Here is a 26,925-nt window from a genome sequence, read left to right as displayed (position 1 = left end):
AGATGAATGTTGTGTTGCATGTACAGGTATGCTGCTGGGCGGCAGTATTCCACCAGCTGTTTGCTTGGTTCCTTTAGATGAGCTGCACATGTGACTTCTAAGTGTATGTTTATATTACCTCTCTGTCTCTGACCAAAACCAGGTCAGGCCTGTTACTGACATTACGGCTGCCTGCTGTAAACGACTTACCTAATCCCCCATCATTACCTGGAATGGGCCCCACGTCGCGCCTGTGGCCTGAAATAGCACAGGACCTCAGACTGCCACTGTCAACACCCTTAATTTGCAGTTTCATAAATAGCATAGTAGGGCTTTGGCGCGAAAGATAAAGAAGCCCCGTGGTTGCTGGTGTAAATGGAGAGCTAATGAAGAAGTCTACCTGAGGCCACACCTTAACAGTCATTTCAGTTTAACAGGACAGGCTTAAAATGACAGTCAGGTGCTACAGCTGAGGCCCCCACCCGGAAAAAAAAATGAGACTCAGCTCTGGTGACAGACTATGTTTTGAAAAAAGGTTAATTCCTCAGAAAGATAAGACAAATGCAAGTTGAAGTCATGCCATTACTTTGATATTTGTTGATATGTTATGGTGTAAATGGCACACCCTGTGGATGAATAGAAATAATGTGAAAGTATTTAACAAGATAAATTTAGCACCAAGCATTAGGTTGGAAGAGAAGTGTGGTTGCTTAACATGAAGTTAATGTGAAAGATCTCTTATCTTGTCTAATCATCTTGCTTACATACACATAACCTACTGGCACTGCATCTACAAAGAGCCATCACACTCAGCACGTCTTTTCTGTATTGACATGAAAATCAACTAACATCTAGTCTCAAAGCTCAGCTCTGCAAAGTTACACCATCAGGACAAGCACTGCTGCCCTGCTGATCCCTCTGCCCCCTCTCGCTGTCCTCAGCTGCCTATAATGAATAGAAACAAGATGAGGCTGGGAGCAGGGGCTGATAACATGGGCAGATGTCCAGGAGGTTACTCTAGGCTCTCAGCCAGACAGGCGGTGGTAGTGGACTGTGGTCAATTGTAGACACCCCACTAAATATTTACATGGTGGTCAGTTGACCTGTGATCTCCTACAAGTGTCACTCAATTGATTCTTAGATATATTTTAATCATAACTAAAAGATCTGGACTTTCTCTCTGCATAAAAATGCATGGGATGATTTTCTCTGTTTGCCTATTATTAGCAGCATGTAGTAAGATTCATCGTGAACCGCTGTGGTCCTATTCCCACTGAGGGGATTTTATGCGCTATTATGAACACTGCTGCCCATGATGACCAGGCTCTCTGCAGCTGGGATGAGAAAAGCCCCTTTTTTCTTTCCTCTCTCTGTCTCATTTTTTTCTTTTCTATATAAAGACGTAACAAGTGATTCCACTCCACTCTATTACAATTTGCCTCAGTGATATATTAAAATGACTGACGGCAGTAATGAACTAAGACAAGATAACGCATGGCACCATTCATGCGTAACAGACGCGGAATCCCACGGTAACGTGTAAGTCACGCGGGGTGAAAGAATCATAATAGCTTAGTGAACAGGAATAATAATCGATATTATCACTGTGATTATCACAACCTTGTCACGCTGGCCCGGCTGCTTTATTTCTTACCTTCCAGCCAGCTGAGCTGTTACTGTCGCCCTTATCCTTGAAATAGGGCACATAACGGACCATCCAGTCGTATATCTGTGACAGTGTGAGTCTCTTTTCTGGGGTGCTCTCAATAGCGCGGGTAATGAGATCCGCGTAGGACTGGTTCCCCCACGCGTTTCGCCGGGAGGATTTGGCTTTGCGCAGGGGTCCGGTGACATCCAGAGCTGCGCCAGCCAAGCATGGGTGCGTCGCGCCTGTGGGTGCAGGGGCGCCGGCTGGATGCTTCAGCTCTCCCGGCGTTCCGCCCACGAGCCCCGCTCTGCAAGCGGGGATGTCTTCCGGTTCTACCTTGATGCTGGCCAGTGGAAGACCTACGTTCACCTCGTGTCCACCGGGGAAATCCTGTGGACAAGGCAGCGGCCAGGTGCATGAGCGAGGGCGGCTTTGAGGCTCGAAATCCGAATCAACCTGATGAGCGTCTAATTCGTCGTCCTCCATCATCAACATTTACCCTTCAGTTGAAAAAAGAATAAATCAAACGTAGAGCAAGGGTGGGGAAATACCTCCACGATTCACGTATCCCGCTGTCTTCAAGTAGGAATTTGCCTTGTAATATGGCTATTAAACTCAGTCTGAATCAATAATGGGCAATTCAGCGGAGTAGAAGAATCATGATGAATGAAAGAAAAATCATAGCCTCGCGTGTAGAGATAGCAGAAGTAATAAAAGTAATAATAATTTCTTGTCCATTTTACCTGAAGTAAATTATCTAATGGTGACTGAACTATTTATTTGGCAGTCCGCATCACCTTAAAACATTCAAACCCGTGTCAGTCTTGGGGGCTTCTCAATCCAGTTGCAGCAACAGATGATCTTTCAGATAAGGACAAAAGCAGCCGTCGATAAATCCTCCAGAAGACAACAGAAAGAAACGGGAAAGAAGGGGAAAATCACCAGGGCTGTGTAGAGAGCATCCACTGAGGCGATAATGCGTGATTACCGTGAATTATTAAATCTTCCAGTCTGCACGGATTAAGCTGGCAGCGGCACATTCAAGTCCATTCAGCCTGAACAGCACCCAACTGTCTGCAATTATAATGAAGAGGCGTGCGCTTGTGACGAATCGATAAATTCCCTGTCTGAAAAATATAAAGGAGGGAAAAATAGTCCGGCAATCAAATCTCGTATCCACTCGTCGGGCTGATAAAATTGGCTTTTATCACACCTCCTCTTGCTCCCCTCTATCACCCCTTGCCTTTTCTCACTCACTCAGATCCCACACATGTTCTCATTTGCTTACAACTCGTTCCGTCGATGTGAACCGAGGATGACGCGCCGGCGCTATATAGTAGAGATGCTGCCAATTGGAGTGCGCTCACGAAATCAATACTCTCCAAACATGATTACAGCGAAATCCCGAACTCTCTCTCTCTCTCTCTCTCCCTCTTTTCTCTGCTGCTCTCCCTCCTCTCTCCTGCGCCTCAGTTAGGCTACTAACGAAGGGGGCAAAAACCCAAAATTCTTAATCAAAACTCCGCATAATGATCTTTGTGGCGGAGCGTCACATGGCGCTTTGTGTGCCAGCCTCCGTGTCCAGCCCTAATAAAACAAGACAATGTGTAACACAGAGAAAGGGAAAATTCCTGCACAATTGCGACACGGGTTTTTCTCTTTAAAAAAAAAAGTCTGAGCGTAACAAATTGTCGCGTGCACGGTGTGCAACGTCCAAATGCCCTTCAGGGAGAATTTACGGCGCCCGGCTCCGCTGATTATTTGTGGGCAATACCTCAGTGAGTGTAATTTTCTATGCCGATTAGACAGATTTAGTTCAGATTAACCGAGATTAGTTAACCCTAGATTTTAATCCGGTGGGGGGGGGGGGGGTGCTTCAGATGCCAGAATGAAAGAAATGTATATATCTCCTCCATACTTCACATAAATGAGGGTAAACAAAAGACTTACATATTGTCATTCCTAAACGCATTTGCCTCAAAGACACTGCCCGGCGCATTGAGCTCCGGTCAGAACCGTGTGCGCAATTCTTTAGCTTCACTGACCGAGGGGTCGAGGCGTTGGGGTCTCCGATCCTTTATCCTACCGCCTTCTTCTAAGAGCTGACGGCTGGGCGGGGACAGAGTCACAGGTGCTTGAATCCGATTGGCCATCTCCCCTTATAAACACTAGGCTACCTGACCCTTTTACCTGTATCAATCTAAGAAAGATTTGCGGAACTTACATGTTTACAGAAACACTGCCTGACAGCTTTAGGCGGACTCACGCATGCAGTGGTGATGGTTGCTGTAGGGAGAGTATTACTTATTCACTTATTCATACCTTAAAACAGTCCTGCTTCTGTAGATTCTCACTTCCAGTAAAGAATTAAAGAATGAATAAATAAAAACTAATATTATTTAGAAGTGAGGCAGCCACTCCAAGCAAGCATTTTAACAGCTATAACCTGTGGGGGCTTTTTGCTGTCAATCCATTGCCATCAAAATATTTAAAAGAGGAAAAATGCATTTCACTACAATTATACATCATCTACAGACCCTTAGACGTGTGTATTCTAGTCACTACACTTTAGTTAAAATAAACATTTTCAATGACACATCCATCATCAAAACAGCCCCTGTGCAGAAAGGTGTCTCAAACTGTCTGAGGACTCCACCTTTTTCCTGCGTTCAACTGTGGACAGAAGCAGTACTTAAAAGTTGCACAACAAGGCCACACTGTGCACTCAGACATGAGTGATGTTGAGAAATATGCGTCAAAAATAGCACGCTTTTAAATGTGGGAGGATGTGTCATATGGTGTGTCACGGAATGACTTAACGTTCAGCATCAGTACAATCACATGGTTAAAATGCCATGTTGCTAATAGTTTGTGTGTAATAAGCCTAGAAACCCTATTCGGACTACAAATATAATTAATGGGTGATGGTTTATTGTATTTTGATTATTGCATGTCAAGAATTTCAATCAAACCAGAGGTGGAGCGAGTCAAGCCTCTCGTAGCCTCTAGTCTCCGAGACAAGGTTCTACTTGAGATGCTTCCCCTGGAACACTTATGAATGCCACAATTTTGGTGACACTCGAGAATACACAATGTGTCTTGATTACAAATGAAGCGAAAGAAAAGTAATTGTGACTATCAAAAAAAAGGCAAACGATCAGATCCAGAGACCCACAGCAGGAGTGAGTCTCAAGAGAAAAAGGGAAAAGCAAAGAACTAAGAGTCAAAGACAAAGGCTCTGGCAGCACAAGTTTAAAAACTACAACTTCAGTCCCTGCAGGCTGATGGCTAAGTTGTCCCCATACCAGACATACCAGAGGCAGCAAGGCTGGCTTAAAGCACTGAATGGCTGATCCTAGAACAGCGTGTTCTGCACAGCAATAATCACCTCAGTCAGCCACAAGCAAGGCAGAGCACCACATGAACAACAAGTCAGAGCTTTGTGCCTGTTATTTTGCATGGTTAGAAACTGTTCTGGAATTTCTTTCAAATAAGGAAAGGGACACTTCCCCCCCAACTATTTCTATAATACCTTTACGGATTTCTTTGGCCCTGGCATTTTAGCCATCACTCACAACCTTGTGGTGTTGTGCAATTTATCCCTGCACCCCATTCTGCCCAGCACGGTTGGAAGTAGAGGAATCTAGAGAAGCCACAAGAACACCCTAGGGAGATCTATGTCTGTCTGGGAAAGCACCTCCTTTGGTTCTCCCTCCCCTCTCAGCAAATAACCCACACTCTCTAACAAGCATATGGGTTCTCAATGACACAGGAAGGAGAGGGCTCATATCCAAGTATTGGGAACATTTCTGAGTAGGCGACGCTGGATTTCACCCCTTCTTGGCTTTGACCCAAAGTAGGCTGACTTGAAGACTTCCTGCCCCGAGCCAGTGCCAGATTTCTGTGGCATCTTGGCATCTTCACTGCCAACTATGAACAGAGGCAGCGAAGACAATTGGTGCCAAGAGTTTTAATTAAGACTGTGTTGTAAAGAGGAAAGTAAAGGCATGTGCAGGTAATGGCTTCCATCCCTGTTTCAGAGGGCTAACAGAATATGATTAACTAATACAATCTTAGCCTTAGCCAATTAATTATATTTAACCGTTAAAAACAGAGAACGACCAAATGGTCCAGAGAGGGAAATCAGCATGCACCGCTCTCATGCTCAAAGCTGAAGAGAGTGTAATTGTGTTATAATACACTGATGCCAAAGATTATTAAAGGCTATGTTTTCAGACAAAATGCACATGCACAACTAGAAGAATAAATTACCTTTTTCAGTTAGTGTCCACAGTAGAGTCAGTCATTTTAGGGGGTGGATCAATTACCACTTTGAAAATTAAATACTGTCAAACTTTGGTCTGTTGGTTAGAAACAAATAAGCAATAATGGCAAAACATTGTTCTTTGAAGAACTTCAATGAGACTTGTACTTTGTTTTCTTTTGGTTATTCTCTTCTGACATTTTACAGACTGGATGATCCATTAAAAGAAAACTGATATTCCTGGAGCTGGGAGTAAGCGATGAAAAAGAATATACCCTTCTCTGCGTCGTCAAATTGAAAAATTAATCGATGATGAAAGTATTTCAGGCTTCAGGCATTATGAAATAGTATTAACAACCCAACAATGAAAGTGAATAAGATTAATAATCATTCGAGTACTGCAACCTTAACCATATCACGTTCTGAAAGGGTGTCGCTCTGGTCTCAGTTTCTTGAAATAAACCACAGAACGGATCATATTGCCTCCAGCAATGAGTTAAATCTCTTACTTGTGCAAGTCAGTGGCTGGCTACATCCACAATAGCCAAGTAGGCTTGATGCCAAGACACTGATTAGCCTAACTATGCCTCTGTTCTCCAGGCAATGCAGTGCTGAGTGGAGGTGCAGTGGGAGTCTAGCTCATCACCAAAGAGCACTGTGCTAAACACAAGTTTAAGTGGAAGAAAGCCAGTAGACTGTAGTGTATCCATGCTGGACATATAAAGCCTTGGGCAAGGAGGCATCTGCCTCTTTAATACATAATTCACTCAGAGCTGAAACATCATGCTTTAGTCCTAAGGGCCGGCAGTCTGCTTCTGGTTGTTGGAACATAAAACTGTCTCCATCAGATAATCCAGTCTCACTGACAGGCAACTCCTGTGTACCAAGTAGCAGTTCAATTTAACCTTAACTTCAAAACAAGATTAGAAAAGTACACATTTTTAACATATTAGTAAATGTTCAAAGTTCATTTTGTGTTGTTTTTCAACTTGCACCAAATGCATGTGGAAGCACTGCCATCTCACCTTTCCACCTCAGTGAGTTTGTCCTCATCAGCCATGATACGCAGGTAGGTCAACATGTAGAGACAGCCATCTGCCCTGGAGCTCTCCCCCTCAGACATGCACGCGGTCACTTTACATCTCAATCTCTGCAAATGCATCTTCCTGTAGGGGTATTATTAGAAGCACTCATGCCTTATTACCAACATTATTATCATAACTGACAGGATGTGCATTAGTTACTTTGGTCTCCGCAGTTAGATCGGGCCATAATGTTGACACACTACTGCATGGGCCTTTCTGGATTTCGATATTAACAGTGGAGAACCTGAAGCAGATGCAGTGCTTTCATGTGTAATAGTCCCAGCTCATGTTCCCATGAAAGAGCCACTAATGGGTTAACAGTAGAAATGAGAGGGGAAAGAGAGGGAAAATCAATGCTTTTGTTGAGGGGAAGAAAGGAAGGCTTTCACAGGTCTATGTATCATTAAGCAATTGAGAAAGCTAATTAGAGTGGGGGGGAAAGATGTGCAGATCTCACAGCTAATTATTTCCATGGCAACCACAGCTCATGTAGATGATGTGAGGTAGCATCCAATTTGCTTCAATCAGGATATTTACAAGAAGAGAAACAGAGACCCCTAGTGGGATGAAGTGAACATATCCATGAAAGCTGAGTGTTGAAAAGAAACTTTAAATGTAAAAAGGATTCAAATAAACTGAAAAATACCCAAAATCATACATCTCAAATTCTGTTTTGAAATGTTGATACATGGAAAATATTATCTAGTTTGTTATCATTTGCAAAAATAAACAACTAATATCATTTTTCGGCTTTCCAGGAATTGTGTTGATTGTTAGCACAGGTATAAGCTTGCCTACAGCCCAACTTATAGAACCATGATTTGGTAAAAGTTAGTAGAATGCAGTGATGTTTGACAGTATTAGCTGAAATGTTCTCTATCTCATTAAAAATTGACCAAACAGTAACTGTTAAACCAAGACTATATATAGACTCTTTTTTATTTTATTAAAAAACAAACAAACAAACAAAAAACATACAATGGTTATGCACATTAGTTCTTTGATGAAGTGACAGGTGTTTTTAAAAGTGGGGCTTTATAGTTGATAATGAGGACGTTACATATTAGGCATCTATGTCTCTTTTCCCTGGTCTTTGTGTCATACCTGCAGGTCAGTGTCTCTTTGAAGCACACAGTAAAGCAGCCACAGAGGACAGGATGAATCTTTGCTTCCATTCACACAAAATCTGGAAATTCCAGAACTTCAGACATGGCTTTTGCTTCATAAAAGTGTGACCATGTTTAATTTTGCTTTAGAACATAAGCGTTGTGAGACAATACAAAAAGAAAATATTTTATTCCTCTAACTCACCACTTTGTTTAGTCCCTCCACCCCCCTTCATTCAAAAACTATCCCACTTGAAAACAACCTCCCTCTCTATAACATCAGCTATAGCTCAGGCAGTTAACTAAAATAGTGCAAGGAGGCTGCCAATCAGTTCTGTTCAATGCTGCAAGCCCCAACACCAATGTTACTGAATTTTCAAAATATACTGCCCTGAGAAGGAACTTTTTTGAGAGTGAAATAATTCCCTCAGAAGTTGACTTAGACCTGGTTCCTCTGGTGGAAAGTCATGGAGTCCCTCCCAAGGTTCCCAGTCACCCGGGGAAAGTTCCTTTTTGTGGAAAACTGGCTAATGTCTCTGTTTGCTAGGGTCAATCTTTTCCAAGTGAACCAGGGGTTTGAGTTGTTCAGCAAAGCTGCGCATGTCCTCTGACACAGTGTCTTGTCCTGCAGGAGCCAACACACTCAGCTCCACCAGGTATGAAAGTGATAGATGCTCAGTGTTTTCTGTATTCCCTGGTACAAGTATGCGTGACAGCTTACTGACCACAATTTTCATTGCACCTTTACGAAATATGTGTCCATTGCTGACAAACTCATGGTCCATGCGGAAGCCCATCTCATTGAGGAACTCCGGAAGGCTGTGAGTGGCAGCAACATCAACACAGTTGCGTACCAAAGCGTGGCGACTCTTGTCTCCCACTTCAGATTGACCAAGGTAGCGTAGGTGCCATGGAGCAGTTGGGTGGGAGAGGGAACGGCGGGCACGCAAAATGAAGGGATTTCCTTGCTGGCCTTTGAGAAGGTAAACCAACTCATGATCAGTAAAAGTCTCAGGTTCCATGTTGTCGCACAGACCTCGAAGGCGATGCAAGAGGCTTTCCAGGGCCTGGTCCAACACACTCCCTGATTAAATAAAGTGCACAAGGAACAAATACAAAAAATGACATTTGATCTGATGGCCAGGACTCTATACATATTATATTTATAAATATAGTCTCCACTATCTCAGATCGTCCATAGTTTGTACATTTGCTTTGACATTTTTGCTTCATATATCAAATACCTCAAAGATTTTCCTTTAAAACAAAAAAAATACACATCCACCCACTTTCAGGGCACATGCAGTAATATTTTAAACCTAGTAAATTATAAGACAGTTCAGTAGATCATGAAATACTCATTTTGATTTATTAAACTTATCTCAATAAATCAAAATCTTTTTATCAGAATACCATCTGAAACCTCCAGAATTTAGAATTTTGGTCTATTTGGGTTAAACTATGCATGTATTTTTCATTTTTGTGGTACAACTTCACATTTGCTCAATCCAGCATGAAATTTAAACCCCCCAAAAAGATTTGTTTTCATTTTTATAACTAAGAAATAATTTTCCATTTTGCATTATTGTGAAATTCAATTGTATACCATTAAAAATTGGTGTGCGTTTAAATATGAGACAGATTGGATCTGCAGATCTGGATATGGAAATCATATGCATTTAACTGTATTATCTTTAACAGATATTTGTGTTCAAACATCTGGTATGTATGACAAAAAAAAATGCTGGAAGAGGTTCAATGGTCCATATTTCAAAGAAAATATATCTTAAAAAGTATTTGATAAAACTTCACAGCAATCATACATGACAAAACTTTGGACCATACATTTTTTAGGCAAAACTGCGATTGTCCAGGAGAAGGCCCACAGTATTCTACAATTGAGTGACCAAGTTAAGAAATAAGGTTTTAAACATTGTAAATGCACCATTTTAAAAATTATTTATAATAATATTATAATAAGAATTTAGCTGTTATTTAGGAGCTAGTGCATAATAATTTAGGTCAAAGGTGACATATGTAACACTGTTCACTTTCACACCAAAGGATGTTGCTCATGTAACTTTACTCATTGTGCTGAACAGTTGCACAATGCAACTATTAAATGATTATTGCTATTGTTTTGCATTTTTGTTACTATAAGCTACTATCTGTAGTATTGCCACTATCAGTACCTTATGCTATGTATAACACTCAGGGCTTGTTATTTGCCTGCTTACTTGCTTCAGCTTCGGTGGATGCATGATATCTTACCTTGTAACAGATACTCCATCATGTTAATTGTGCCCCCAGTGACAGGCATTACAGTAACAGGTGGCGCCTCCATCTTTCCTCGGGTACTTTGAGGTTTTTGAGCCTAAAGAAAGAAAATTATATGCAGATACATATATACATGTCGGAATATCTGATGGAGCAATGCCATCATTAACAAAAAAAATTCACCTGTCGCCATAGGTAACAGAGTTTGTAACTTTTAGCTCGCTAATAGCCAGTGATAACGCCTTCTAATCTAGGTGTAAATCACTCGAAACAACAATTATAGTGCATTATTGTCTACGAAACCACGAAGAGCAGTAGCCGAGGAAAAAGGGTAAATGTTTTAAGTGTTCGTTCTCGATAACGTTTTAATAAAAGACCAAAGGCCTAAACGGGGTTCTGAACACACGGCTACTACTACACAGCTACTCTGTTTCCTAGTAGCTAACCGGAACGTTACTTAAGCTAACAGGCTAAACGTTTCAATGTTATTACAGAAACATTAAAAATATATTACCTTTCAAAAATAAAGAAGCGAACGCGGAAAGAAATAAACGTCTTTTTAGTTATCAAAGAAAAAGTGAACACAGTTAGCAACAACAATGAATGAGAAGCGTCTTCCTTTGGTGTGTCAAATCGGTAGACATCCAACTTTGAGGCTCATTACAGCCACCTACTGGTAGTGTTAAAATATCGACAGCAGGTCATCCGTGTATAAAATAGAAAGAAATGGACATGGACGTCATGGACAGACAGGCTTTTTAGGCTACTCTGCTTTTATTAACACCGGCTATACGAATGGATTATCAGTACTGTGAAAACTATTACTGTTTTCACAGTACTGTGAAAAGTATATATTACTGAGTATTAAGTTTAGAGGCTTTATTGGCATACATACTGTGGAAATAAAAGCAGTAGTTTACACTTAATTTTGCCAATCTCTTGACACAAAACAAAAATAATTATTCAAATAAAATAAAAATAAAGAATCCGGAAATTTTACAGATTGCAAGAATTGAAGATGCAAACACTAAAATTAGTTTTAAAAACAAACCTGAGTTTGAAAACCTGAGTTGTACCTGCTTTGTCCATATTTGCAAACCGGTCTTTACAAATTTGTGCCATAGCAGGTAATAATAATTACAGTAATAGTCAATAATATTGATGGGGTAGAAGAGAGGCATAACTGACTGTCTTATTCACGAGTCTGATTTGAGACTTACAGTCTTTGATTTCAGACTCCTGTTGCATCTACCTTTAGAATCTACCACCTACCTGTTAACTGGTGGTGTTGTGAGTGTGTGTTGTATTTAATGTTGATGTGGGCAATGCTGACAGCCCTGTTGGTGTAAATGTCATATACTAATGAAAAGATGATCCTGTGATTTATTGTGCAGTCTCGCACAATAGAGTGTTCCTGTCTTGAGTAGTGCAGCTGGGCCCTGTTAGTCATCTTAGAAAGTACAGTCAATGTGCTGGTTGTGAGACCAGGTGAAATCCAACCTCATGTGTGTCCTCTACCTCTGTCTTGGAGTGTTTTTTCCTCAGATCGCCTTGCTCTTATCTACATTTAGGGCAAGATTATTTTCCTGACACCAGGCCACTAGTCATTTCACTTCTCTTCTCTATGCCAGCCCTGCCAGTAATCAGCCCAATTACTTTAGATTCATATGCAAATTTTATAATTCTGGTATTGATTAGGGGGGTGCTCACACTCATATGTGAAGAGAGCATGTGGCAGTGCACTCAGCACGTGCCCCTGAGTAATACCAGTGCTCACAGTTCTGATGTTTGATATCTGGTGTCCAACTCTGACTGAGTGCGGTCTATCTTACAGGAAGTTCAGAGCTCAGTTACAGAGAAAGGGTGTGAGTCTGACTAAGAGCAGCTTCTCAGAGAGTCTGCAGCATTAAATGCAGCTTCAGTCAACTAACAGCATTTTCACAGATGTGTTACTACCTTCTAGTGGACTGATTCTGTATGTGTGCATAAAGTAAAGAGTCCAAGGTAGCCAGGACAGTCTTTTTGATCCTTTCAAAACACTTCATCACAATTGATGTTAGTATGGGCTCAAAATGTGGTCATAAATATTTTGTACTTGTAAAAAAGATTTGTATGTGTAAAAAAGATTTGTATATGTAAAAAAGATTTGTATGCGTAAAAAAGATTTGTGTGTGCGTAAAAAAGATTTGTATGTGTAAAAAAGATTTGTGTGTGCGTAAAAAAGATTTGTATGTGTAAAAAAGATTTGTGTGTGTGTAAAAAAGATTTGTGTGTGTGTAAAAAAGATTTGTATGTGTAAAAAAGATTTGTGTGTGCGTAAAAAAGATTTGTGTGTGCGTAAAAAAGATTTGTATGTGTAAAAAAGATTTGTGTGTGCGTAAAAAAGATTTGTATGTGTAAAAAAGATTTGTGTGTGTGTAAAAAAGATTTGTGTGTGTGTAAAAAAGAGGACGGGCTGTGGCCCCCCCACACTCCCTAGCAGATCATTACATGGAGAAACCTTTGGAATGCAAGCATGCTGATCCACACAGGTATGCACACATGGGTATTCACAGACACGGACTAAAGCTTTCTTGGCTGCTGCCTCAAAGCACACTGTGCGCTGTCTATCTTGCGTGCTGCACAATATCGTTTATTATTTAGTAAATATTGATATCTATGACTAGCTAGTTTATTGTGATGGTGCTTTGTTTTCTCTATTATTATGTTGCTCTTTGTTGTTTGCTGTCTCCTCTGTTTGTTTTTTTTGTTTGTTTGTTTGTTTGTTTTTTTTCTCCATACAGGTGACCCAGGAGTTCTTTTTTTTTTTTCTCTCTCTTCCCCCCCCTTCTCACCGTCTCTTCTCCTCTTTGGTTTTCTTTCTTTCTCTCCCCCTCTCTCTCTCATTCATTCCCCCTGTCCTATTTATTAAAAAAAAAAAAAAAAAAAAAAAAAAAAAGATTTGTGTGTGCGTAAAAAAGATTTGTGTGTGGACTTAGAAAAAAAACCCCTGCAAGTTACACTTACGGATTTTGACCCTATTTTTCTTCCTTTCATCTGATTGGTCAATGTCATGTCAATCACAAATGTAACAATCCAATCAGAGAACAGATGGGTTTGGCTGTCGAGGGGCGCTTTTTTTGAACTGCAGGTCTTTGAAGGGAATAAATGCCCTTTTACATGCCAACCCAGCATTTTCCTTCATCACCACGAAGGAAAACAGTCTGTGGTCGTCCGAGTTTGGTGATTTTTGTGTCACAGGTCTACATGTTTAATACAGGGACTTCCACAGCCTTTTCAACAGCGCTGCGGACCGCGGGGTGGGGGCGGGCAGTGTTTTGGAAATGACAATCTTAATTACAAAGCTTTCTTCGTCATGAATTAACATACATGTTTTTATTGAACATTTGAAGAACCAGCAAAAAAACCTCTTGTAGAGGACATAAAGTCAGAGATAGAAACGACAAGGAGCAGGTGCATCTAGTACAGGTAGAGCTGCTGCAAAAACCCACAGAGCCCAGCAGCCAGCGTAACAAATTCTGGATCCTTTGCTTTTAGTTAGCAGTTAGCATTAGCAGCACATCCTGCGTCCGATGTGAAAGGACTTTTATGCTGCGCACTGTGACTCACAGCAATGGTCCCGGGTCAGCCCTGACTTTGTGTTAAACTAATCCTAAAGTAATAATGGTATTTCTAACCACTGATATACCACAACTTTTTCCTTTCAACAGCTACTGAAAGTTAGGGGACCTAGCTGCTATCGGATATTTATATAGCGATCCTCCAGCTTCAAACTGTATCACCCTTCAAGGACCTGCAGTTCAAAAAAGCGCCCCTCCGACAGCTAAACCCATCTGTTCTCTGATTGGATTGTTACATTTGTGATTGACATGACATTGACCAATCAGATGAAAGGAAGAAAAATAGGGTCAAAATCCGTACTTGTAACTTGGTTTTTTTTTTTCTAAGTCCACACACAAATCTTTTTTACGCACACACAAATTCTTTTTACACATACAAATCTTTTTTACGCACACACAAATCTTTTTTACACATACAAATCTTTTTTACACATACAAATCTTTTTTACAAGTATAAAATATTTATGACCACATTTTGAGCCCATATGTTAGTCCAAAAGAATGATGGTCATTTAAGCATGTGGCAGTATGTTTCTTGGAGAGGGCCACACTGGTAATGGACTTAAAGGATGGGCAGATTGTATGTCTATGAATACACCATCCAGCTCTGATGAGCAGACCCTGAGTGCATGCCTGAGGATATTATTTGGACCAGCTGCCTTATTTGGGTTTGTTTTCATTAGAGCTGTGCACACCGCCACCAATGACAGATCGTGATGCAGTGGTTTGTCCTGCGTGTCTTGTCCTGTCTGTCTCTGTGGGTTGGTGTTGTGGTGTATAAAAAAAGTGGGTGAGGTACTCACATAGGCTATTCGGAGTAATAATCAGTAATAATCATACTATAACCTTTTGTCTGCAGGGTGTTATTGTTTTGCTATCACTGATGATCATTATTGATTAACACTGCAGACGCAGTACTGCTGGGGTTTTAACACTTTTAACAGCCTTCTTTATGCAACCTTTTGGTTAGATGCTTTTTTACTGCGGTTATATTTTATATGGTGATTATATAAAACCTAAAACTGCAAGACAAAATACAGCTGTAAAAAAAATTTAGTGTAAAAAGTATTTTTTCTTTTAACAAAAAAAATAGAAATTGTTTGTAAATTTGTTTTAATTGCTGAGCTTGACTAAATTAATGTACCTAATAACGTTCCTCTTTGTGAAAGCAGCATTTAATTGCCGTAGAATATTGAGGTCAACATTACTTCTTTACCTACATTTGTTTTATCTTAACTTGATCTGCAAGGTAATCAGAAACTGTGCTTTCATGCAGTTCATGAATGGACCTCACCTCTGTACTGAGCAACAACAACAACAAAAAAAAATGTTGTTAGATAACATCTGTAGCACACTCAAAGTTTCTCATTAAAATTATCTTGATCCATGTACTTTAAAACACCCGCCCTGCCTTCAGAAAATTAGGTAAAAGTTCAGTTATATATAAATAAAAGTGACTGCACTTATCCTGGACTTTTTTCTCTATACTTTTATTTCACTGCAATCACTAGAGGTCATGTGATTAATTCTTTTGCCCGGTGTCCTGATGATAATTGATGAATAAACCACTGAAGACTCTTCTTCCACCTGCAGTAAAAAGCAATACATTTCATTACCCAGACAAAGCAAACACGCACACACTTCATTTCTGCATGAGGGTTTTAGGTTACACCTCGATGTCAGCACAGACACTTACCCTGCTATTCAAGCCACAGCAACAAATTTGAACAGGAAATGCTTTGGTGAGACAGAAGCAGAAGCATATTCAGAATCAGAGGGGAAAGTTTTTCAAGCAAACCATAAGAAAAAAACAAAACAATAAAATACAAAGGAAGTGGAAGTGAGGCGCAGCTGCATAGCCTACCTGAATGTAACCTTGATTTCAACCAGAAAATTAAAAGTGCCATTAAAATGACACATGATACTGATATACCACAAATAAGTGGGATCCAGTCTTCAGGCTCTTTTTGAAAACCTGTTAAACCAAAAGCTAAATATGAATATTTCTTTGATTCGGGTGAAAAAGGTTCACAAACAGCATATGGCTAAACACCCACCTGTTGTTGTGCTAAATGCGTTTGTGCTAAATGTGGGACTCTTAGTAACTGTAGTGTATCCATCAAACACTGAATCTATATTGCACTTTAGGGACCCGTGTGGATGTACAGGCACAGATGTAGTTGAAGTTCTGTTTGGATTATTTGATTTCATGCCGCACGTCACAGCGCAAGATGCAGATGAATCCTTACTGTCATATACTGTAAGTAAAGATCAAAAGGTTACATCAGGTTATCTTCTATCATGAAACAATGATGTTTGTGTGTTAGTTTCTCACCTGTAACTACACACAAATTGATAGTGACTCGCTTAATACTGTGTCCGACACAGCTACTCATCCAGCAGGTATATTTCCCAGCATCTTCTCTTCTGACATTTCCAATATATATAGACTTGTTGAAAGTCAAATTGTCTGTTGTTGCTCTTACTTCTGATTTCCCAACAGCAGTCGTTGCTTTAAAAGTCCAAAAGTTTATTTTATCAAGTTTACTTGAACATGTGTGCTGAAAACTGCTGCCAGCAACAATGTAAACTGTCTCATTGATGTCTTTCCACGTCTCTGAAAAAAGAGAGGTAAAGGATTGTGATAATTATCTTTGGCAAATTTAAAAACCATAAGCACAGGTAGATTCTGACTTAATGGAGAAAAATATGACAGCAGGACAAACCTTTCTTCACTATGATGTCAGTGGACTTTTGGCATGTTTCTTGGCAAGTTTCACACCAGTACACACCTTCATCCTCCTCGGTAAAAGAGCTGATGACCAAGGAATGATTGGATCCAATTCTCAATTTGGGATTGGATATTTGATGATATTGCATTCCCCTCTTATCTCGGAAGAATAACTGAACCTGCTTACTGCTATGGTCCTTCTTGTAAAACCATTTGAAAGAGTCTGATTGATGGATGTAATGCTGACACGGTATCACAGCTCGACATCCCAGCGAAAAATTAAGTTGTGTTGCGACTCGCAAAATATCACGTTGCTCATTTAAATTAACAGTCACTTGAAAAATATATGAAATATTCAAAAGTCAGTTCATCAATTGTATTTTAAATACATTGTATTTAATTAAGCAATTTGAATAATGAATTTAGTTAAGTAATGATTTGATCAGATACTCACTGTTTCCTGAGAAAGTAGAGAAGTTCCAAACAAGTAAAAAGATGAAAATGAAGCCTTTCTGTTTCATATGGGAGAAATTCCTGTCCCCGCAGAAATAAAACCCAACATGAAGCATCCTGGCTGTACCATTACTGCTCATAAAAACACAGATCACAAACTCTGCCTCTCAGCAAAAGGTTTTAGATTGAGCTTAACAGTTTAAATGAGCCTGACACATCGGAAGTGGTCCAACAGCCAGTACAGAGGAAATTTAGCAAGGTTGTCACCCACACTGTTTTTCTGATGTGGTCTGGCATATGATTTGCTTCTTACATTTAGTATGGGTGTTAAGACACAAAATGTGCATCGCAAACCAGTTTCTTTTTTAATATATAGATGCCAAATATGTTCTCACATTGTATTTTATGCTGAGATAATGTTTGTGAGGGTTGAACCAAACTGTGATTGAGCTGTTTGTACAGTTTATCGTACGGTTAAACTCACTGGAGTTTGGACTTCATGTGCAAACAAAGCACTTGTAACCAACTTATTGGCTGCCAAGTACAACAACTAACACAATTACACTTTTATTAATGAGATTAAATTCTAATGAATATCATAAACGCCCCAAAAGTGCTGAGCTGAGTACTTTAAAGTGTCTTAATTTGTCATAGATCAGCATGCAATTAAGTATGATATGTAATCTGGAGTATTTATTCGTTTAAAAAAACATGAATATAATCTGCACAGATTATATTTAACAATATAAAGTTAGAGGCGTTGTCAAGGATTTCCTTGCTTGTTGAGTTTTTTAATCATAAAGTCAATTAAATGGATTTGATTGTGTCAATATTTCTTAAAATAAACTCAACGTATGTAGTAACAATATGAAGGAACAAGTGTTTGACAGGCAAACAGAATAGCCAAAAGGAAAACCTACATTTTTGCGTGTGATGTTCACTTTACATAAGAAGAAATTATTTTGGTTAACAAACAAAGTTATTTTTGATAGAATTTGTAAATATTTTTTTAACCGCACTTCTTCATAATCTACTTTTTAATTCAATACTCTTCTCATATTTGCATCTTCATCATCCCAGTTCTCGTTTTCCGCCGTAATGATGTTGCTGTTGCACTCCTGCGCTCAAAACGCCAACAGTTCCGTCAGGACATGAAGTCAGCGTTTTATTGGGTGTCAGACTCCCCGCCTACCGGAGACAGCACTGAAAACATCGCTTTTCCTCCAGCTCTTATCAGAAAGGTGAGCTCAGATCACCTTTTGCGCTTTGTTGGGGAGGTTTTCCTGCACGCGGAGGCGGAAGACACTTGCACCTGCGAGATGAAACTAACTAAAACTTTCGCGGAGTTTCAGCTGGGCTGGCCTCACATGCATTACGTCTTTGTTGTGCTCTGTGTTTTTGTCGTGGTTTATAAATTAACAATTCTACTTGCGAAAAGAAGGGAAGCACTGCGGAACTTCCAAGCTTTTCCGGGGCCGCCGCCACACTGGCTGTTTGGACATGTTCTGGAGGTAACTGTATCAACACACTCGCAGCAGCTGTAACATGTGTAACCGTCCAGTAAAGCTGACCACACCATGTTGGAGAACACCATTCTGCAAACAGAGACACACACAGATGACAAACAACACAATTACACGAGTAAAGTCTGCCTGCTGTGATGTGTTTCAGTTGTACTTTTTCTCTTTCAGTTTAAACAAGATGGGACCGATATGGACAAGGTAGTGAAATGGGGACAGGAGTACTCATATGTTTTCCCAATCTGGTTTGGCCCCTTTCTCAGTATCATCATTATTCAGCATCCAGATTATGCAAAAACTATCCTGACATCATCAGGTATGAGAAATATTTTGCATAGTTGTTGTGTTGATGCACATTTATAACTGTGTAGTAAAGTTAAAGGTCCCTAACACCATTTTTATTTGTTTTGTTTCCTAACAGAGCCAAAAGATGATTTTGCCTACCGTTTTGTGGAGGGTTGGATTGGTAAGGTTCATTTTTCTCCCTTCTACAGCATTTTGTTAAAGTGCAGAGTTGTTTGTTTTGCTGCTTTCCTCACTCATGCACATGTTCTTCAGGAAATGGGTTGTTGGTGTCAGAAGGTCAGAAGTGGTTCCGTCAAAGAAGGCTCTTAACGCCAGGTTTCCATTATGATGTTTTGAAACCATACGTAAAATTGATGTCAGAGTCTGCTGAGACTATGTTGGTACGTTGAAGACAATTTAGTTGCATAATTGATAAATAAAATCAAAGTCGTGATGTGTTGGTCAGCACGTGTCAGTAAATATCATAGAAGTAAAGCAGGAGCAGTGTCTGTATCCTGCAGAGAGATCACATCTTGACAGGGGATTTCTAAGAGAGAAGGTAGGAACGAAGATTGACTAGACAGAGAGCAAGGAAGTGAGGAAAAACAGGATGATACAGAAGTGTTTAACGTGCATGAACTAGTTACACTGTTAGGAGAGAGACCCATACTAAAAATTTACGTAACTATGTTATGCGACACAGGTGCATGCAAAACCGTGCTAAATCAAAAACCTAATAACCTGAAATTTTCAAAAGAGACCCTGATAGTTAAGTCTGCATCAGGTCACACTAGTGTAAAATCTCTAACAGAAGGGCTACTGCTAGTGCATAGAGAAAGTGGCAAGAGCTGTAAAAACCAATGTATATACGATCCATCCTGTCCAGTCAACCTCCTAGGGAGAGACAGCATGGAAAAATTAAAAATTGGCGTAGTTCTAGGACCACAAGGCGTGCACGCAGAATTAATGTTAAACTATGAAGAGGTAGAAGAAGAGGGACAGATTAATTATAGCAGTGCGGGAAAAGGAGTGTCCCACTACTATTAGACTCTAGACCTTCCACCATTAGAGCCTCTACAGAGGTTGGCAGAGAAGTATTTGCCACCAGACTCCCGACCACTTGCTTTTGATGAGTATCACAACACCCTAAGATTTAAACAAAGATCCTTCATATGACACACAAATTCACAGATTAGGCCCACAGAAGCTTACCTTGCAGCACCTCTATGTAACTAAAAGTGGCAATGCTGTGTGCTCAGTGATACAAACAGAAAAAGTACAGGAACTGAGTAGAATGCCAAAACGACGCGTGTCTGTAGCACGAAATGAAAACACAGATTGGAGGGAGTTAGGTCACGTTTTGACTCAAGTTGAAAGAGACAGATATGAAAAAAACTGAAGAAACACATGAAGGATGGCTTCAGGGTCGTAGAACAGGATGCATGAGGTACACATTAGGATGGGTACTTACGACACAGCCAGCAACTCATCTATCCAGCTCGAAGGACCAATTTAAATGACTGGGGATTTCTAAGAATCACCCCACAGTTCTTCAGCTGTGACGCCTGAGTTAGAAAACACAAACACTGCAGTTGTCTTTACTCGCGAGGATGGTCACAGAGCGCTCGTACTCGCAAGAGGCACTCACGGACTTGCGCTCTGTCACTGTCTGCGTTCTTTGTTTATACAAGCTTGTGTGTGTACAAAGGTAACAAAGTTATTCCAAGAACTTAGAGCTGAGGTTCCCCTTTTCTAAGTCTGTATGTTCTTAGAAAAGAGGAAGCTGTTAGTTGCTAAATAAGTTTATCACACAAGAGTTCATGTAAAAAGTTACGTAGACATGTGGATTGCTTAGTGATCAATACAAAACACATTTCATGTAGCTGATCATGCTATGTACAATTTTCTTCTGACACATCTGTTCTCTCATTGTTGGCAGGATAAGTGGGAAAGTTATGCAAGCACAAATGAGCCTTTTGAATTGTTTAAACACATGAGCCTCATGACACTGGACAGCATTATGAAGTGTGCCTTCAGCTGCTACAGCAACTGTCAGACAGAGGGGTGAGCCTAGATGAATCTTTTTAAAGAGTCATTTACAGTGTCAGTTTTATGTTGAGTCTTTGGTTGTTGTAAATCTGCATTTAATGTTTGCCTCCTTTGTCATTTCAGTGGAACAAATGCATACATCAAAGCAGTTTATGACCTCAGTTTTCTAATTGACCTTCGGCTCAGAATGTTTCCGTACCACAGTGACCTCATTTTCCACCTTAGCCCACATGGTTTCAGATACAGAAAAGCACGTCAGGTGGCCCTCAGTCATACAGGTAAGCTTTGCTTTGATTCATCTGAACCGTTGCCAAAAATCAGTGTCAGATCTACAAATGCTTACATTTTATATTCTTTTCTAAAGAGGAAGTTATAAGAAAGAGGCGAGAAGCACTAAAGGAAGAGAAGGAGCTTGGACAAATACAGGCAAAGAGATATTTGGACTTTCTGGACATCCTTCTCTTTGCAAGAGTATGTTATGTGTCATCAGTTTCAGCCTCTTACTTCAACACATTTCCCATTGTAGGATTTGCTTAATGTATAGGCAAGTCACAAACTGGGGTTTTCCTGCATAAAGGTCATACAGAAAATAAGGCAAGTGCCAACTTGAGATCGTGTCAGATATCTGAAGTGCTGGCCTAAAGCTGAAATAGCATATGCATGCAGCAAATAAGCAAAGATGCATGCTGTTGCCAAGCTGCATGTTAATGTCCTCTGACACAAAGACGATGATCAGCCTTTTCATTCTCGTGAGCAGCAACCTGAATACAAAATCTCTTTTGTGTAGAGAATGATCAACACTGGTTAGTGTTTTGCCCAGTTTCTTTCCCAAAAACTTCTCTAAACGGCAGCTTGTAGAGGCTGTCTCAGCTAGCATGTTTATTCTCTTAGTAGACTTAGCTTTCGTGACATGGGTTCAGTTTAAAACACATTAAAACGCATAAAATGATCCAATTTTTATTAATTTTTTATTTTCGTGCATTTTAACTGAAAATCACACAAATTGAAAAATCTTATTTATATCACTTAAACACATAATTGTGTAATAACTGTATAATATTAATATAATCAACCGATAATGAAAGAATAGAAAGAATCCTTCCTTTATGAGTATATCATAGCAAATTGTTGTCCTTGGCAGGAAAAATTAAAATCAATAATTAACTGCATGGCAGGTGTTTGCTTAAAAAACAAACAATTAGTGCTTTATATGGTTTAAGAAGAACAGCGGACCTTGATACTTGGCTGCTGAATAAATTCCCAATTTTATAAAGGTATCTGTATAAGGATGAATGTTATCCAGCTAAAGCTGAGTTGAAGTCGGGTGATGAAGTAATATAATGAGCCTGAGCAGCAAAAGTAACAAAGCACTTTTATTGAGAAGCCCAGTTAGAGTATAGTGCAGTCCATTCTGTCTTTCATCAACTGTAAATATCCTTTATTTCAACGCCAGGATGAGAACCAGCAGGGTCTGTCAGATGAAGATATGCGGGCAGAAGTGGACACCTTCATGTTTGAGGGCCATGACACCACAGCCAGTGGCCTGTCTTTCATCCTCTACTGTCTGGCCTGCAACCCAGAACATCAGAAGATTTGCAGGAAGGAGATTATGGAGGCCTTGCATGACAAGGAAACCATGGAGTGGTAGGCTTATGAAAGGACAACATTGCAATAGGGAGACAAGTTGGTGCCATTCTGTGGTACCAAAACTTTATTAGGAGACATATAAACAAGATTTCTTATTAGTTGACTTCACTAACACTGCATGTTGGTCTCATTTTAAGGGAGGATCTCAGTAAAATCCCATACACTACAATGTGCATAAAAGAAGCTCTCCGCCTTTACCCCCCTGTACCAGGAATTTCCAGAAAAACCACCAAAACTGTAACCTTTTGTGATGGGAGAACAGTGCCTGCAGGTCAGTGATTTTACTCTGTTGTTATTATCAAAGAGTAAACATTAAATGTCTTCACTTAATAATGCTTTTGGAATCATTTCATGCCACATGGTAAACACAAACTCTTAACCGACGTTGTTTGTCTTTACATACATAAATGACTTTTCTTTACGATTCAATAAAGGACCTATATTGACTTATTACTTATTACTTTATTATTCTACAAGGGTATATTGGTATTATTTGATTGTATTGTCACATACAGTATCTTTTCTATAAACTAGTATAAATCTCTTAAACGTGTGGCGTAATTGCTTTGTCAGTTCTTCATTTTTCCAAATGGAAGTATTTAAATGTTGGCACCAGATTATTATCATATACATTATATGGGCAGAAAGTACACATTACACTCACTGGAACTGCTCAGCCATGGGAATCCATGAGCCATGAAGCTCCAGGCACACAGTTTTTGTGCTGATGTTGATGCCAGAGGAGGTTTAGAGCTCTGCAGTTACTGAGTCAGCAGAGCGTTGGAGATTTTTATGCACTCTGCAACCTCACTGTACAGAATGGTGCACATCAGTTTAATGTTGGTTTTTGCTACAATAGTTATCCTTGGTCAGAAGGAGAGGCTGACATCCAGGGAGTAGATTGTAAGAGGTGGAGTTTATTTACACTCAGACTGATGGTACAAGGAGATATGACATGGTGTAGGAGGATGTGGAGGGGTGATATGGTGTGGTTTCTGCGATCAAGAACAGGAAATACTTTAGAACATGAATTAAGATTAAACGGTAATAAAGCTGGCCACAAATTCCTCCACAACAAATCTGCTAAGGCAGTGCATCAACCTGATACTGCTTCTTAAGAGCAATCACATTTATTAAAACACTACCCAAAATGGGCCACAAGATGGCACTCCAACACAAGAGATGAAATATTTATATTGAGGCAGTTGTTCAGTAGCCAGCCCTCTACCACTACGTAATACACCCATGTTACAGCGTACAATGTCACATTAATTGGTAAAGGGAACAAATAAAGCTGGAACAAGGCCAGAAACTATCCAATAGCTGGGCCACCATAGTTATCTATAACTAGCACATATGCCAAAGGTAGCTAGAATAAATACACACAGGGTAAAACATCTTAAAAATGAAATGTAAACTCACGTTTATGTGACACACACCATTTACAACAAACACAGGGGGGCTATTTGCTTTTCTTCCCAGCAGCTCTCCCCTCGTCTCTCATCAGCCCATGAACTAAGTCAGGCTATCTAGCTCAGGAGTCCCATGAATCCCATGACTGCAAAGCTGCTGGGTAATGTAGTTCACGCTAACATGGACTTTTCTACACTCACTCTGCAACTTTACATGGTCTGGCACTTCATGGCTGAGTTGCTATACTTCCTAAACATTTCCAGTTTGCAATAATACCACTTACACTTGATCACGCTGCATGGCTAGCTGCTTGATTTTATGTATCTGTGCCAACTGGACTTAAAACCCCTGCATTTGAATTATGAGTTGTGTCACAATAAATTTTTCGATATGGTGTATGCTTGTTTTGTTTGAAAAATAATGTTCAGCTACACACACCCTATAATCTTTTAATAATAATAAACTAAGTACACATTTCTTTCAAATGTAGGTTCTGTTGTTGGAATAGGTGTATTTGGAATTCACAGGAATGCATCTGTCTGGGAAAACCCTAATGTAAGTAAAGACAATTTTATTCCCAGCACAACTTACTACATGGAATACATCATCAAAGGAATCTATGACGAAATAAAATTGTGATGTTTTCAGCACTCTGCCCATAAGGCTGCATACAATATATCAAATAACTGAAGAAGCAATCATGAAACTGGTGCATTAAATTAATTACTAGTGCTGTATTTGCTGAGGTGGGTAGGTCCCTGGTGCCAAAGTGGACCTCAGGACAGATTCAAGCTGGTTTAATGACTTACTATATTATGTGTGTCAGAATGCAGTTTTCTCTGCGCAAGTGATAAGGGCGATGAGGTTCAGAAAATAAGTAATACACATAACACTGCTCTCTTTCTTTGTCCTGTATTACATTAGGTCTTTGATCCTCTGCGTTTCCTACCAGAGAACATTGCTAAGAGATCCCCTCATGCGTTTGTGCCCTTCTCAGCTGGGCCAAGGTTTGTCCTCACCTGAAACTATATCACTGTATAGAGACTGCTTGTAGTAGTCTCAAGTATGTGAATGTGTAACTTAGCACTGACCCCATTTCCATCAGCAAACTGGTTTTATGATGGGCTAGAGCAGTGGTTCCCAAACTTTTGTTGCTAGGCCCCCCATTGTTTTACCCAAATATCCTTGGGCAAGATACCAACCCCAGGTTGCTCCCCGATGCATCCATCCGAGTGTGAATGTGTATGTATGAATGATAGTTAGATAGCACGAAAAACTTAGAAAAGTGCTTGTGTGTGATTGGGTGAATGAACGAGTTGTATAAAGTGCTTTGGGTGCTCAGAGTAGAAAAGCGCTATATAAGAACCAGTCTATTTACCATTTACCATGTTCTAGTCTTTGGCTTGGAAGGAAGTTGGTTTGGAACCATATTTGGCGATGCTTCATCCTCTGCTTTGCGTTTGTGTGGGAGCCCTGTCAAAAACCTATCCATTATGCTAGCAGTGTCCAAGCATTCTTTGTTTTGTTTTTTTCATACCGTGCCGCCCCCTTTGGGAACCACTGGGCTAGAGCAAGTAGGGGAAAGGGGGAACTCACTGTAATCTAAGATTGATCTCATTTAAAATACAAGCACCTTTGGACCTGAATGTTAAAAGATAACATACTATATTTATCCCTCCTTTCCATTTTCTGCATGTCCAAATCTCAGAAGGATCAAATTATTTTAATTGTTTTTCAGGTCTTTGTGTATTTCTTACATTTTATGTATTTTGCAGAAACTGCATCGGTCAGAACTTTGCTATGAATGAGATGAAAGTGGTGACAGCTCTGACACTGAAGCGATACCAGCTCATAGCGGAGCCCACTATGAAACCCAAGATCATCCCCCGACTGGTTCTCCGCTCACTCAATGGCATCCACATCAAGATCAAACTTTTAGAGACTTAGCTAAAGTGCACTAACTGCAAGAACTGCTCAAAATTACTTTATTTAGAAAGTAAAAAAAGTATGTTGATTCTACCTTCTACCATATAACTGAGCTTTCACATAAAATTTAATTAACTCTGCCGTGCAGTTTATGTTTTAGGAAAAATTACTTGTTGAAAAAAATCTGCTTTTTACACAAAAACACTAAAGGAGAAGCTTGTGCAGAAAGTACTAGAATTTGCTTTTTTTTTTTTACGAGTAGTACATAACAGAATTGTAGTAAATGGCATTGCACTTTTGCAGTGTAAGGTTGTAGATAAAATTCTAGTAATTACAACTTACATTTCCATATTAAGTTTTACACTCATCACTTAATATTTCTATTTTAAACACCAAGCAACTGTGGCCATTTTTAAATAGAGGAAGAGAACTGGTGCTATGCTGTAAATTAAATTAGCACTCAGTTTGCACCAAAGAATAATAACAGAAAAAGATAAAACAAGTTCTTCACTGTATTTTAGTATTCAGGATAAACCCAAACAAAAAGGGTTAATTGAGCTTATATTTCGAATTACTTCTATTGTTTACAGAAGAGGTCCCTTTGACCTGTAATGAAGATCATTTATCTATGTTTGTGCATTTATATGAAGTCTTATAAAAGCAAGGAAAGTCAGCATGAAAGCAATTCATAGATATATGATCAAAGTTTATCTCTGGAATATAACCTTATTTTACAGAGGCAGACTGTAAAGTTGATGCTTAAAAATGTGGACAATGTATCAAATTACTCGCATTGCATTTAGAGTCTTTCCTCATACATACAGCTTATTGTAAATCTGAAATATCAGTTTATATCAAGGCAAATTCACACTGTAGTGTTGTTTATGGTTAATTAAATGTAAGAAAAATGACAAAACCTTTA

General features: G+C 39.6%; 4 protein-coding genes across 5 annotated transcripts in view; 1 reads left to right on the top strand and 3 right to left on the bottom strand.

The window, feature by feature from the left end:
- The window catches only part of LOC147318975 (forkhead box protein O6-like), a 29,029-nt gene extending 25,796 nt beyond the window's left edge, over window positions 1–3,233 (bottom strand). The window contains exon 1 of the mRNA XM_086311209.1: window positions 1,634–3,233. Within this exon, the coding sequence (XP_086167335.1) occupies window positions 1,634–2,122 (489 nt within the window). The 5' untranslated portion in view covers window positions 2,123–3,233. The remainder of the gene's footprint in view (window positions 1–1,633) is intronic.
- Window positions 3,234–7,879: 4,646 nt separating this feature from the next.
- Window positions 7,880–12,347, bottom strand: med18 (mediator of RNA polymerase II transcription, subunit 18 homolog (yeast)). Of its 2 annotated transcripts, none has more exons than XM_086311206.1 (3): window positions 10,874–12,347; window positions 10,354–10,456; window positions 7,880–9,166 (listed from the first exon to the last, which is right to left on the bottom strand). In XM_086311206.1, the coding sequence occupies exons 2-3, from the start codon at window positions 10,424–10,426 to the stop codon at window positions 8,610–8,612; spliced, it is 630 nt and encodes a 209-aa protein (XP_086167332.1). In that variant the 5' UTR covers window positions 10,427–10,456; window positions 10,874–12,347; the 3' UTR covers window positions 7,880–8,609. The 2 variants fall into 2 exon arrangements, with proteins under 2 accessions (XP_086167332.1, XP_086167334.1); XM_086311208.1 differs by lacking the exon at window positions 10,874–12,347 and adding an exon at window positions 10,543–10,865.
- A 1,116-nt stretch (window positions 12,348–13,463) lies between these two features.
- On the bottom strand, window positions 13,464–20,590 carry LOC147318973 (uncharacterized). Its single transcript, XM_086311205.1, has 7 exons — window positions 17,165–20,590; window positions 16,706–17,044; window positions 16,315–16,596; window positions 16,037–16,237; window positions 15,844–15,954; window positions 15,676–15,716; window positions 13,464–15,566 (listed from the first exon to the last, which is right to left on the bottom strand). Exons 1-7 carry the CDS (start codon window positions 17,301–17,303, stop codon window positions 15,462–15,464), a joined length of 1,218 nt encoding a protein of 405 aa, XP_086167331.1. The 5' UTR covers window positions 17,304–20,590; the 3' UTR covers window positions 13,464–15,461.
- LOC147318972 (cytochrome P450 4B1-like) lies at window positions 18,373–26,925 on the top strand. The gene is made up of 12 exons (XM_086311204.1): window positions 18,373–18,674; window positions 18,855–18,999; window positions 19,105–19,149; window positions 19,242–19,369; window positions 20,908–21,032; window positions 21,141–21,295; window positions 21,382–21,488; window positions 22,471–22,661; window positions 22,802–22,935; window positions 24,568–24,632; window positions 25,002–25,084; window positions 25,853–26,925. The coding sequence occupies exons 1-12, from the start codon at window positions 18,483–18,485 to the stop codon at window positions 26,022–26,024; spliced, it is 1,542 nt and encodes a 513-aa protein (XP_086167330.1). The 5' UTR covers window positions 18,373–18,482; the 3' UTR covers window positions 26,025–26,925.

Source organism: Aulonocara sp. 'chitande type north' Nkhata Bay, linkage group LG11 (assembly GCF_057382095.1).
Source record: "Aulonocara sp. 'chitande type north' Nkhata Bay isolate Kocher_YH1m ecotype deep benthic linkage group LG11, A_spYH_male_GT1.1, whole genome shotgun sequence".
NCBI classification, from domain to species: Eukaryota; Metazoa; Chordata; class Actinopteri; order Cichliformes; family Cichlidae; genus Aulonocara; species Aulonocara sp. 'chitande type north' Nkhata Bay.
The sequence above is the reverse complement of the archived record's forward strand: the minus strand, read 5'-3'. Positions and strand labels throughout refer to the sequence as shown.